This window comes from Schistocerca piceifrons, chromosome 4 (genome assembly GCF_021461385.2).
Source record: "Schistocerca piceifrons isolate TAMUIC-IGC-003096 chromosome 4, iqSchPice1.1, whole genome shotgun sequence".
Taxonomy (NCBI): Eukaryota; Metazoa; Arthropoda; class Insecta; order Orthoptera; family Acrididae; genus Schistocerca; species Schistocerca piceifrons.
In genome coordinates, this window is record NC_060141.1 from 556,409,292 (window position 1) to 556,421,410 (window position 12,119).

Below are 12,119 nucleotides of genomic sequence, written 5' to 3' on the forward strand. Positions count from 1 at the left end.
GTGGGTGTTTTGGCTGACAAGTAACTGTCTGTCATATATCCAAGCACGGTTGAATTTTTTAGTTCCTGTGTGTAAATTGATTGAGCCTGGTGCTGAAGGTAAAACGACTGCTTGTTTTTACACATCAGCGTTCCTCTAGTTCCCTACTATTAATTTAATACAGGTGTATTACCAAAGTGGTATTTTTAAATTTGCAGAAATGCCACGTCGTCGTGGATGTCGATATAAGCTGGACAACTTCTGCTACATCTGTGGGAAGTTCACTTTTGCCAGAAATAGGAAGAAAATTTCTTCAGTCATAAAGAAAGCATACAAACATTACTTTGGAGTAGAGGTAGGAGACCAAGATAAAGAATGGGCTCCACATTTCTGTTGTGCTACATGTTACTGCAAACTAATTCAGTGGTGGAAAGGTAAAGAGAATGCGGCGTTGTTTGCTGTTCCCATGGTGTGGAGGGAGCCTAAGGACCATGTTACTGATTGTTATTTCGGTCTAACAAAAATTCAGGGTTTTACAAACAAAAAGTCGAAGAGGCACATTGTTTACCCAGATCTGCCTACAGCGAGAAAGCCAGTGCAGCATTCCGACAACCTTCCAGTTCCTTCAAGAGCTCGAGGTCAAATTCCGAGTGACAGTGAAATAAGTAGTACTGAAGAAATCACAGATGATGATTCAGTAGTGAAGAAATCACAGATGATGATTCTTTATATCACTGCACAAGTGAGTCATCGCCACATTTGTTAACACAGGCAGATTTAAATGATTTAGAACATGATCTAGGAATAAGTAAACAAAAGACGCAGCTGCTTGGTTCAAGATTACAAGAGTATAATCTACTGCACCAAAGTACTAAAATCAGTGTGTTCAGGCACAGAGAACATGCCTTTATTTCTTATTTTTCAACTGACGAAGCACTGACATTTTGCAATGATGTTGCTGGCCTGATGGAAGTGCTGAACTTCACTTATATTTCACAGGCGTGGAGACTTTTCATAGATGCATCGAAAACAAGTCTGAAGGGTGTTTTGCTCCATAACGGAAATAAAATACCCTCTGTTCCAGTAGCTTACGCTAGTTTGACAAAAGAGAATTACAAATTCGTACAAAGGATGCTAAATTCATTAAAATACAATGAACACAAATGGAAAATATGTGCAGATTTCAAGGTAATTGCTATGGTACTGGGAATGCAACAAGGCTACACAAAGTATGCCTGTTTTCTTTGCGAGTGGGATAGTCGAGACCAAAATTCTCACTATGTGAAAAGGAAATGGCCTAGGCAAAGATGGAAAGTTGACGAAAAGAATGTACAACGTGAAAGTCTGAATAGCTCCTGAATATATACTACTTCCATTGCTTCACATCAAACTTGGCCCGATGAAAAAATTCGTGAAGGCCATGGATCCAACAGGCTGTGGGTTTGCATATCTAGCTACCAAATTCCCCCCATCTTTCAGCTGCAAAAATAAAGGAAGATGTATTTGTGGGCCCAAAAATCAGGGAGCTGCAGAAAGATGCAAATTTTGAAGCATGTTTAACTGATAAAGAAAAAACCGCATGGGACTGTTTCAAGATGGTGTCGGAAAACTTCCTCGGAAGAAGAAGAGCTACTAACTACAAAGCAATGGTGAAGGATATGATCAAAGCAAATCAGGATTTGGGGTGCAATATGTCTTTGAAGGTACATATGATGGACTCTCATCTGGACTGCTTCACAGAGAGTTGTAGTGACGTATCGGATGAACATGGGGAAAGATTCCATAAAGACATTTCTACCATAGAAAGGCACTATGAAGGGAAGTGGGTACCTTCTATGTTAGCAGATTATTGCTGGAATATCATTCGAGAGAAGAAAGATTCACAATACAGGAGAAAAAAGTGATGTGGATTACAAGGCAGTGGTTCATTGTTTGTCAATTTTCTTTAATTTCTCATGTCAAATAAATGATTCAAAGTGTATACACAAAGGTTACTGTGTTATATGTTAGATCCCACCCTTCATTAATGTGATGAACTTATAACATCATAAAGATGTGCATTTGTTTGTCGAATTTCACATCACGTTTGCTACACTATATCAGAAACTGAAAAGAGAAATAAAATTGTGATTACTCATAAACTATCCCTGACAGAAAAAAACCAAAAACAGTTTTCAATTCAGCACTCAAAATACAACTAGGATCACAATATTCTTTATCAGAAATAGAAAAAAGTTTTTTTTTTTTTTTGTAGAACAGTATAATTATTCCCATACACTCTAGAATGTAAAAAGCCTAGAAGGGAAGAAGGAGGCACAATGAAACAAAATGACAGTTCCAAGGGTTGAGAGGGTATTAATGTTATTTCAGTAATTACAAAATCGAGTCAGATTTACAAAGAATTTAGCATTTTGCATCCACAATGTTTGGAAACTAAAAAATTTCTACTATTTCCTCAAAAATTCTGTGTGTTGTTGTATTTCTCTCATCCTCCATTCTTCTTAATTGTCTATGAAGTACCTAGTCTGAAATGTACTTTTGACACATCTTCAATGATGATGATGATGATAATAATAATAAATAATGACAGAAAACATTGTATCCCTAGTAAAATGAACATATAGGAACAGTATGATGTATTTGATACCTGTGAGAAAAGGTCATCAGGAGAGCAACCTGAAATGCTGCCCAGCTGTGAAAGGGCATCAACGAAATATAAAGCTGCATGTGTTTCTGGTTTGGGGACACCAAGACGTGCCAACACATTACGGTGGTGCACTGTGGTATGCATCAAGCACACAAGGCAAACAGCACGATCTCCTGACAGCAAGTCTCGTGCAGCCAGACAGTCCAGTATCGTGCATCCTGATCCATCAGAGCCATGTTTCTCTACTACAGCTGTTAAACATTCAGAAACTTCTGGGCCTAGTACTGCACAGACGTCAGCTGACATCTGCAAAGAATGAATACATTTGTCCATAAATCCTCCAAAAATGTGAATGAATTATATTTATAAGAGGTTAATAATATGTAACAATAATAGTCATAAAAAGCACTTTCTCACAAATGAACCTCATAAGGTAGTTACACATTATTTATGTCTTTGGTCTCTGAAATTCTCAGCTTTTATGACTCTTACCCGTCAGGTAACTCAGCCAGTGTTAGAACACACAACATCGCAATGAGGCCAAAAATGTTCAAACCACTTACAACAAATCTGTAGTAACAAAATGGTTGTGTTAGATCAAGAGGCATTTTTTGCTGCCTGGAGTAGCATAACACAAGCTTTTAATGATGGTGTCAATGAGAGCTGAATATAAGTTGCCTTCCACAGCTAGATTAGATTAGATTAATACATGTTCCATAGATCATGACTACGACACTTCGTAATGATGTGGAACGTATCAGGTTAATAAAAGATGTCTGTACAAGATATTACATTACACAAAATATTGCATGACACTAATGTTTAAGTTAGGTTTTTTTTCCCCTCCCTTAATTTATATCTAAAAATTCACCCAATGAGTAGAATGAGTTGTCATCTAGAAATTCTTTTAATTTATTTTTAAATGTTGGTTGAATATCTGTCAGGCTTTTGATGCTGTTTGGTAGGTGACCAAAGACTTTAGTGGCAGCATAATTTACCCGTTTCTGTGCCAAAGTCAGATTTAACCCTGCATAGTGAAGATCATCCTTTCTCCTGGTGTTATAGCTAAGGACACTGCAATTACTTTTGAATTGGGTTGGATTATTAACAACAAATTTCAGAAGTGAATATATATACTGTGAGGATCCCTAGATCGTTAAATAGATGTCTGCAGGATGACCGTGGGTGGGCTCCAGCAATTATTCTGATTACACGTTTTTGAGCAATGAATACTTTTCTACTCAATGATGAATTACTGCAGAATATGATGCCATACGAAAGCAGTGAATGAAAGTAGGCATAGTAAGCTAATTTACTGAGATTCTTATCACCAAAATTTGCAATAACCCTAATAGCATACTTAGCTGAGCTCAGATGTTTCAGCAGACCATCAATGTGTTGCTTCCAGTTTAACCTCTCATCAATGGACACACCTAAAAATTTTGAAAATTCTACCTTAGCTACAGACTTCTGTTCAAAGTCTATATTTATTACTGGAGTTGTGCCATTTACTGTACGGAACTGTATATACTGTGTTTTATCAAAATTTAAAGAGAGTCCGTTTGCTGAGAACCACTTAATAATTTTGTGAAAAACATCATTTACAATTACATCACTTAGTTCTTGGTTTTTAGATGTTATTACTATACTTTTATCATCCGCAAAAAGAACTAACTTTGCATCTTCATCAATGTGGAATGGTAAGTCATTAATGTATACCAAGAACAGTAAAGGACCTAAGACCGAACCCTGTGGGATCCCGTACTTGATAGCCCCCCCAGTTTGAGGAATCAGCTGTTGTTTTAACATTACATGAACCACTTATTTCATCTTTCTGCATTCTTCCAGTTAAGTATGAATTAAACCATTTGTGCACTGCCCCCCTCAAGCCATAATGATTTAGCTTATCTAAAAGAATTCCATGATTTACACAATCAAAGGCCTTTGAGAGATCACAAAAAATACCAATGGGTGATGTCCGGTTATTCAGAGCATTTAATATTTGATCAGTGAAAGCGTATATAGCATTTTCTGTTGAAAAGCCTTTCTGAAAACCAAACTGACATTTTGTTAGTACTTTATTTTTACAAATATGGGAGGCTACTCTTGAATACATTACTTTCTCAAAAATTTTTGATAGAGCTGTCGGAAGAGAGATTGGGCGATAGTTGTTGATATCCGACGTATCCCCCTTTTTATGCAATGGTTTTACAATGGCATATTTCAGTCTATCGGGGAAAACACCCTGCTCCAAAGAGCTATTACATACGTGGCTGAGAATCCTACTTATCTGTGGGGAACAATCTTTAAGTATCTTGCTGTAAATGCCATCAATTCTGTAAGAGCTTTTACTTTTCAGTGAGTTTATTATTTTACTGATTTCAGAGGGAGAGATTGGTGGAAATACAGTTGTTTCAAAATGCACAGGTATGGCCTCTTCTATTAGAAGCCTTGCCTCTTCTAGTGAAGATCTAGATCCTATTTTCTCCACAACATTTAAAAAATGATTATTGAAAATATTTTCAATTTCTGATTGTTTGTTAGGACACTTGTCATTCAGTTTTATGGCACTAAAGTCTTCCTGTGCTCTTAGTTGCCCTGTTTCCCTTTCAATAATTTCCAAATTGCTTTAATTTTATTATCAGAGTTACTGATCTCTGACATGATACACATGCTTCTGGACTTTTTAATAACTTTTCTTATTACCGCACAATAGTTTTTATAATACTGAACAATTTCGGGGTCAGTACTCCCTCTTGCCGTTAGATACAGTTCTCTTTTACAGTTGCAAGATATTCTTATTTTCTTTAGTTAGCCAAGGTTTTTTTATATGTTTTCTTGGAATTATGTTTAACTATTTTCTTGGGAAAACAATTTTCAAATACCCTTAAAAATGTATCGTGAAATAAGTTATATTTCAAGTTTGCATCGGGTTCCATATACACTTCATCCCAGTCTAGCTGCTTTAGGCTTTCCCTAAAGTTTGCAATATTTATATTGTTGATTGAACGCACTACTTTGAAATTCTGATTTGATATACTGCATGGAGCTATGTCATGCACTGTAACTAGCTGTGCACCATGATCTGAAAGACCATTCTCAACAGGATAAGCATTTATGTCCTTAAACTTATCTTGGTCTATAAAAAAGTTATCTATCAATGTCCTGCTGTTCTTTGTTGTCCGAGTAGGAAAATCAATGACGGAGCTCAAATTGAAAGAACTGAGTAATACTACAAGGTCATTCTTCCTATTACACTCTCTCAGGGAATCAACATTGAAATCCCCACAAATGATAATTTGCTTCTCCCTGTCTGACAGATAGCACAACAAAGCATCCAAGTTTTCTAGAAATAGCTGGAAATTCCCTGAGGGGGACCTATACGCTGTTACAATTATGAAAGTGCCATCATTTAGTTTTAGTTCAGTGGCACATGCTTCCATATGTTGCTCTATACAAATTTTTTTAGTTTCTAAATTTTTTACACTGTGGAAGCTTTTGACATATATGGCAACTCCTCCTCTTATCATATTATCTCTATTTACATGTGCAGCTAATTTGTACCCATTGATGCTAGCCTTTTGCATATCAGTGACAATGTGATGCTCAGACAGGCATAGTACATCTATTACATTCTCAGTTTCTATATCTTCTAAACAAAGCAGAAGCTCATCAGTTTTATTCCTCAGTCCCCCAATATTTTGATGAAATATACTAACATTATTTTTCACTTTACTTTTGTGAGTATCTTGAACTTTTTTAACATCTTCAGTACTTGCCTGGCTGAGTTTCCCACTGGACACTGATCTTACACTAAATATCCTTGAGTTACACACATATGAAACTAAGCAGAAGCTTACCTACACACAAACACAGTAAGTAAGAACTTATACAAAAGATTACTGCACCATACAGGAATTATATTATACATACCACCTGTCTTCTCACTTAAAAAACATACTGACATGAAATACATTTAACGTAAAGTTGAAACAGTTCTTGCTTGACCACTGTTTCTACTCTGTACCTGAATTTCTGGAACAATATCATAAGTAAACTTCATTTGCAAAATATTGTTAATTATGTATTATATCACTTTATATATTACTTTGATAATGTTGATCCCATTGCCTCACTTAATAATTACTGCAGTCACATGTGGAAGCAATGTAGTATGTTGATTTACGTTATTACGTCATGCAGTCACAATGACTACTGTAATCATAAAGTAATTATATTTACCCCTTGTCATATATCATATGAACAAACAATATACTAAAAGATAATTTCATGAACCAAATAAACAAACATGCTCTACAGGATTCCAGCCCTGAGACTGAGTTGATCCCTTTATTCACCTCTTTCTTGGTTGTTTAAAGTATTCATCCGTCAGACAAACCCATGTGGTCAATTGTTGCTGTCTTGTGGCATAAGATTGTCATCTATTGTTTTAATATAAGATGTACCTAAGAACCATGGATGACATCAATGTAGTCCTATACACCAACAGTTCCATGTGGAAAGATATAAAAGTTTGTGAGCCTACCTAAAGATATGGTAAACTACACAAAATTATGCTTTGTGTGAATGCCTCTCTTTCACAGATACTCGATGGATAGTAACAGGTTCCTATTTCTAATCACATCAAAGAATAGCTGCTGTTACTTGGGAAGCTAAATCAAGACTTATTTTTAAATAGGATATTTCCTTCCCTCAATTGATCTGCTGTCCAGTGTACATTTTTGGTTATCAACTGCAAATGCTCCTCCTGATGACCAAGCTGTAATATCTGTGATGACCAATCTGTAATACATACATGGCTGATCACTAGGGCTATGATTTTTATAACATAAAAATCGCCATAATATGCACAAAAAATGTTGTTATGACCAAAAATTGACACAAATATATGACCTAACAACATTAAAATGAGGTAAAATTTCTGTAGTAAAGTAAATTAGTATGTCAGTTTATGATAATGAACTATTTATTTAAGAATGAAATGTTTATGAGAAACTAGCTAAACTATGGAATTTGACATTGTTGTAAGCTTTTTATAAATATTATCAGAACATAATTAGCCTATGATGTGTTTTCTTACATCCTCATTTTATTTCAATTTTTGAGCTCTGAGTTATGATATACAATGAATACCTTGTGAAAATTTTCAAGTAAAAATCATTTCCTATTGTCTGCCAACAAAGCCTTGCACTTTCAAAAACATATTCTATAACAGGTGACACAAGAAGAGTGTATTCAAAATGGACAATATAATTTAACACTAAATCTATATGACTAAGACAGAGTTCTTCCCCAACAAAATCATCGAAATGGAACACAGTGGTTGATAACCTTCTTTTCTTTTAAGATCTTTCCCATTTTCTTTTCTCACGTTAAGATGAACAGTTTCTAATTTACTCTCAATTTTTTTCACTTGCTCTACTAGAGGCTCATCTTACTGCTCCAAATCAGTTATGCAAGCAGGAATAAATGGAAAATTTGATTTTATGTACAAAAGTTTGCCTGAAACTTCAGCATTAGAAAATAATTCTTGGGCTAGTTCAACTGAAGAGTCTCCACTGCTATCAAACAAATCAATGATGATTTTCATGGCATTAAAAATCGGGTAATAATAGTTGCAGGCATCAGTCCAGGACCTCCACCTTGTTAATATGGGAGATGGTGATAAGGAAACGTCTGGAACTAACAATTTAAATGCTGCAACACATGATGGAGCTTTCAAAAGTATCTTTTTGGCACACCCATTAAATCTGCCAATATCACTGAACTTACTACGAACCATTCTGCAGCTCCATGTAAAGTGGGAGCTAAAAAAAGTTACATGCACCATTTTACTGTATAATATACAACATAAGGCGCAGCATCCGTTACAAAGAGTAGTACATTGTCATGCTGTGGACCATGTGGTACACTTATATCTGTCAAACAGTTTACTAATGGAGCAAAAATTTAGTTTTTCTAAATGTTCACAGTTTCTTACAAACTTTTTGCTTGGATCATCTTCCAAAGTTCCCACAATGACACTTGAAATATACCTTCCCGTGGAGTCTGTGGTTTCATCAGTTGATGCCCACATTTTTTTATTTGCAAACCATTGTCTAATTTGTTGCATTGTTTTTTCACAGACTGATTGATGTAGTCCATTCTTAATGTGGAAGAATCATGAAGAGGTGGCTCTGAGCACTATGAGACTTAACATCTGAGGTCATCAGTCCCCAGTCATGAAGATATTTGACTGTATTTTTCTAAGAATTTACAGAATTTAGGATGCTTCAGTTTACTTAATAGAAAGTTGGCACATAGGAAAGCTGCACAAAGTTCTTCACTGGCCGAGATTCCCCTACTCCTACATCGTACAGTTCACAGTACAGTATTTTACTATCAGTTGAAAATATTCTCTCACCATTTTGAGACACAAACTGTTGTAATTTTACTTGAATATTTTGCTTCACTTAGGTATTTTTTTCTAAACTACACTGCACACAATTCCAACTTCAACAACATTGGGTAACACAATGAGACACTCGTATGCAGTCCAGGGTCCAGTTCTGCTTAAGTAACCACCTGCTCACAGAGTAACAATAGGCTACATAAACTCTCTGTTGTGTAAGAGTGAAGTTCTTACTGTTGATTCAAATGAAATAGGGGAGGAAGGTAGATATTTGCCATTCTCCAGGAAACAAAATGAGAGGTGCAATTTTGAGAAATGTAAGACAGAAAACAGAAATTGTATGAGAAAAGCTCTTTACTTTTTGAAAGATTGAAAATATAACAAACATGCCCACTCAGGCTGCTTACTACAATGAGATATATGGCAATATGCAAATATATGACTCAACAACTTACTGTAATTAATTTAGTTTTTTCATAACAAGTGTTTATATGTATTTAAGTAAGATGTTGATCTTACTGAAAAATATATGCCCTATCACAAAAATCTTAGCCCTACTGATCACGAAGTGCATGTGCGACTACTCCCCCCCCCCCCCCCCCCTCCCGCGATGTATGTGTGCACGCAGCCAGAACTTTTCTGTTAAAGGTAGATCTGATGATTACATCATAACAGCATATATTCATAACTAGCAACCACTACAGTTATTTAAGATTAACAAGGAAAAAGGTGAAGAACACCGAAGTGATATTGTGACATAATCTCAGTCTCATTTTCTTTGTAATTTATTTGCGTGAAACATGTAATTACTTGCATAGCAAATGGTAGTACAATACGACAGTATACAATCTAATTTTACTTTATAATAGCAACTTAAGAATGTAGTCCAAATTATTTGACATAATAATACTTTATATTTTAGTTTCTACAGTAGGCTATAGAAGCACTGCTCAATGAGCCATGATTTTAGATGTTTTTTGAATGTCTCTCCAGTTCATTTGGCAGTGCATTGAAGTATTTTGCTCCATTAATAAATGGACTGTTTGCAGTTTTTTTTTCAGTCTTCTGTGTATCATATGGTAATTTTGTGCTTGTCTAGTATTGTGATCATGAATTTCTGCATTACGACAGGTATATTTCTTATCTTCTACTGTTAATACTATTGTTTCAAACATGTACATCGAATAGATAGTCAGAATTTTAAATTCTATAAACAATCCCTTACATGATGTTCTAGCATCTTTTTTGCCTAATATTCTCAAGGCTCTTTTCTGGAGTTTAAATACTCGGTTTACACGAGTTTTGGAAGCCCCGCCCCCACAAACCACTACCATATGCTAGAAATGGATGTATTAAACCATTGTTTGCGTACTGACATATGGAGCTATCCTTCTTAAAACATATAGGTTAGATGATGGCCTTGCACATACATTGTCAGTTTGTTGTATCCATAGTAGTTTGCTATCTATGCATATACCTACGAATTTACACTCACCGCAGATTTTCCCTACAATATTACTATCTTGAGAATCAATAAAATTTGCAAATCACCAACATTGAAGGGGATTAAATTTGTTTTTTGTAAGTTGACTTATAGATTGTCATTTTCAAACTTTTCCTTTGGAATATCTATAAATTTTTTACCTCTATGCCGAGATTAAGAATATCATTTCCCCAACAAAGGCCTGAAGTGTCATCTGCATACATTGTAATGAAGGTATCACTTTTTACTATCTCTGGAAAGTCATTGACGTAACATATAAAAAGGAAGGGAACACTTATTGATCCCTGAGGCACACCAAATTTAATATTCCTGACCCTTGATGTATACCTTTTTAATGTTTCTCCATTATTGTGTGAGACTGAGGTACACTGTCTTCTGATTTTTAAATATGATGTGATGAGGTGCAATAGTTTTCCACTTATGCCATCTATGGTCAGTTTTGACAGAAGTACCTTGATCAACCCTATCAAAAGCCTTTGATAGGTCTAGGAAAACTCCAGCTACTTGCATGCCTTCATCAATTTTGTCAAGAACTCTCAGAATAAATTGAATTGTTGCAGTCATGGTGCTACGACCACTTCTTTTGCAGATGATGCACTTATCTATGAGGAAATTTAATCAGGGAAAAGCTGTAGCCCTGTCTGAAAAGGATTGGAGGCAGAGAGGTGCAGAGATATATGTGGCACCAGATAAACAACCAGACGTTCCAAAATATCTTTATTATGATTCCCTACTGTGGTTCAATACAGGCAATGGCAGCAATGCTGACGCATCCAGCAGCTTCCAGTGTGTGTCATCCAGCAATGCTAACAAACTGTGGCTTTGGCTGAGCAGTGGAGCAGTGGTGTGTGATGCAGCTGCCTCTATCAGCGATGACTCTGGTTATGGTGGACATGGCTGTGAGTGTTTTGGTGAAACAGCTCTGTCCAGCAGGTGGTGGGCAGGTGACACAATTGCCATAACCCACTGCTCTGTGTGGATGACTGGCAAACTGTTTCCCAGGGCCACTGCTGGCCTGATGTGACTGGTCCGTGGTTTGTCGCAGAGTCGAACAGCATTCCGGATGGCACCTCATGTGTCACAGCTCCGTGGTTATCTACATCTAAGTGATTACTCTGCTATTCACAATAAAGAGCCTGGCAGAGGGTTCAATGAACCAACTTCATGCTGTCTCTCTACCGTTCCACTCTCGAACGGCACGTGGGAAAAACGAGCACTTAAATTTTTCTGTGCAGGCCCTGATTTCTCTTATTTTATCATGATGACCATTTGTCCCTATGTAGGTGTGTTCCAACAGAATGTTTTTGCAATCGGAGGAGAAAACTGATGATTGAAATTTCATGAGAAGATCCCATCGCAACGAAAAACGCCTTTGTTTTAATGATTGCCACTGCAATTCACGTATCATGTGCCTGTGACCCTATCTCCCCTATTTCATGATAATACAAAACGAGCTGCCCTTCTTTGTACTTTTTTGATGTCATCCGTCAGTCCCACCTGATGCGGATCCCACACCGCACAGCAATACTCCAGAATAGGGCAGACAAGCGTAGTGTAAGTAGTCTCTTTACATGTTG

General features: G+C 36.3%; 1 protein-coding gene across 3 annotated transcripts in view; it reads right to left on the minus strand.

The window, feature by feature from the left end:
* LOC124795076 overlaps positions 1-12,119 on the minus strand; it is a 53,308-nt gene that overhangs the window by 11,279 nt on the left and 29,910 nt on the right. For 2 of the 3 annotated variants that reach the window (XM_047258890.1, XM_047258888.1), the window contains exon 2: positions 2,627-2,932. In XM_047258890.1, the coding sequence (XP_047114846.1) occupies positions 2,627-2,932 (306 nt within the window). Of the gene's footprint in view, positions 1-2,626; positions 2,933-3,986; positions 4,046-12,119 lie in introns of those variants that run through there. The other variant, XM_047258891.1, reaches the window with a different exon arrangement.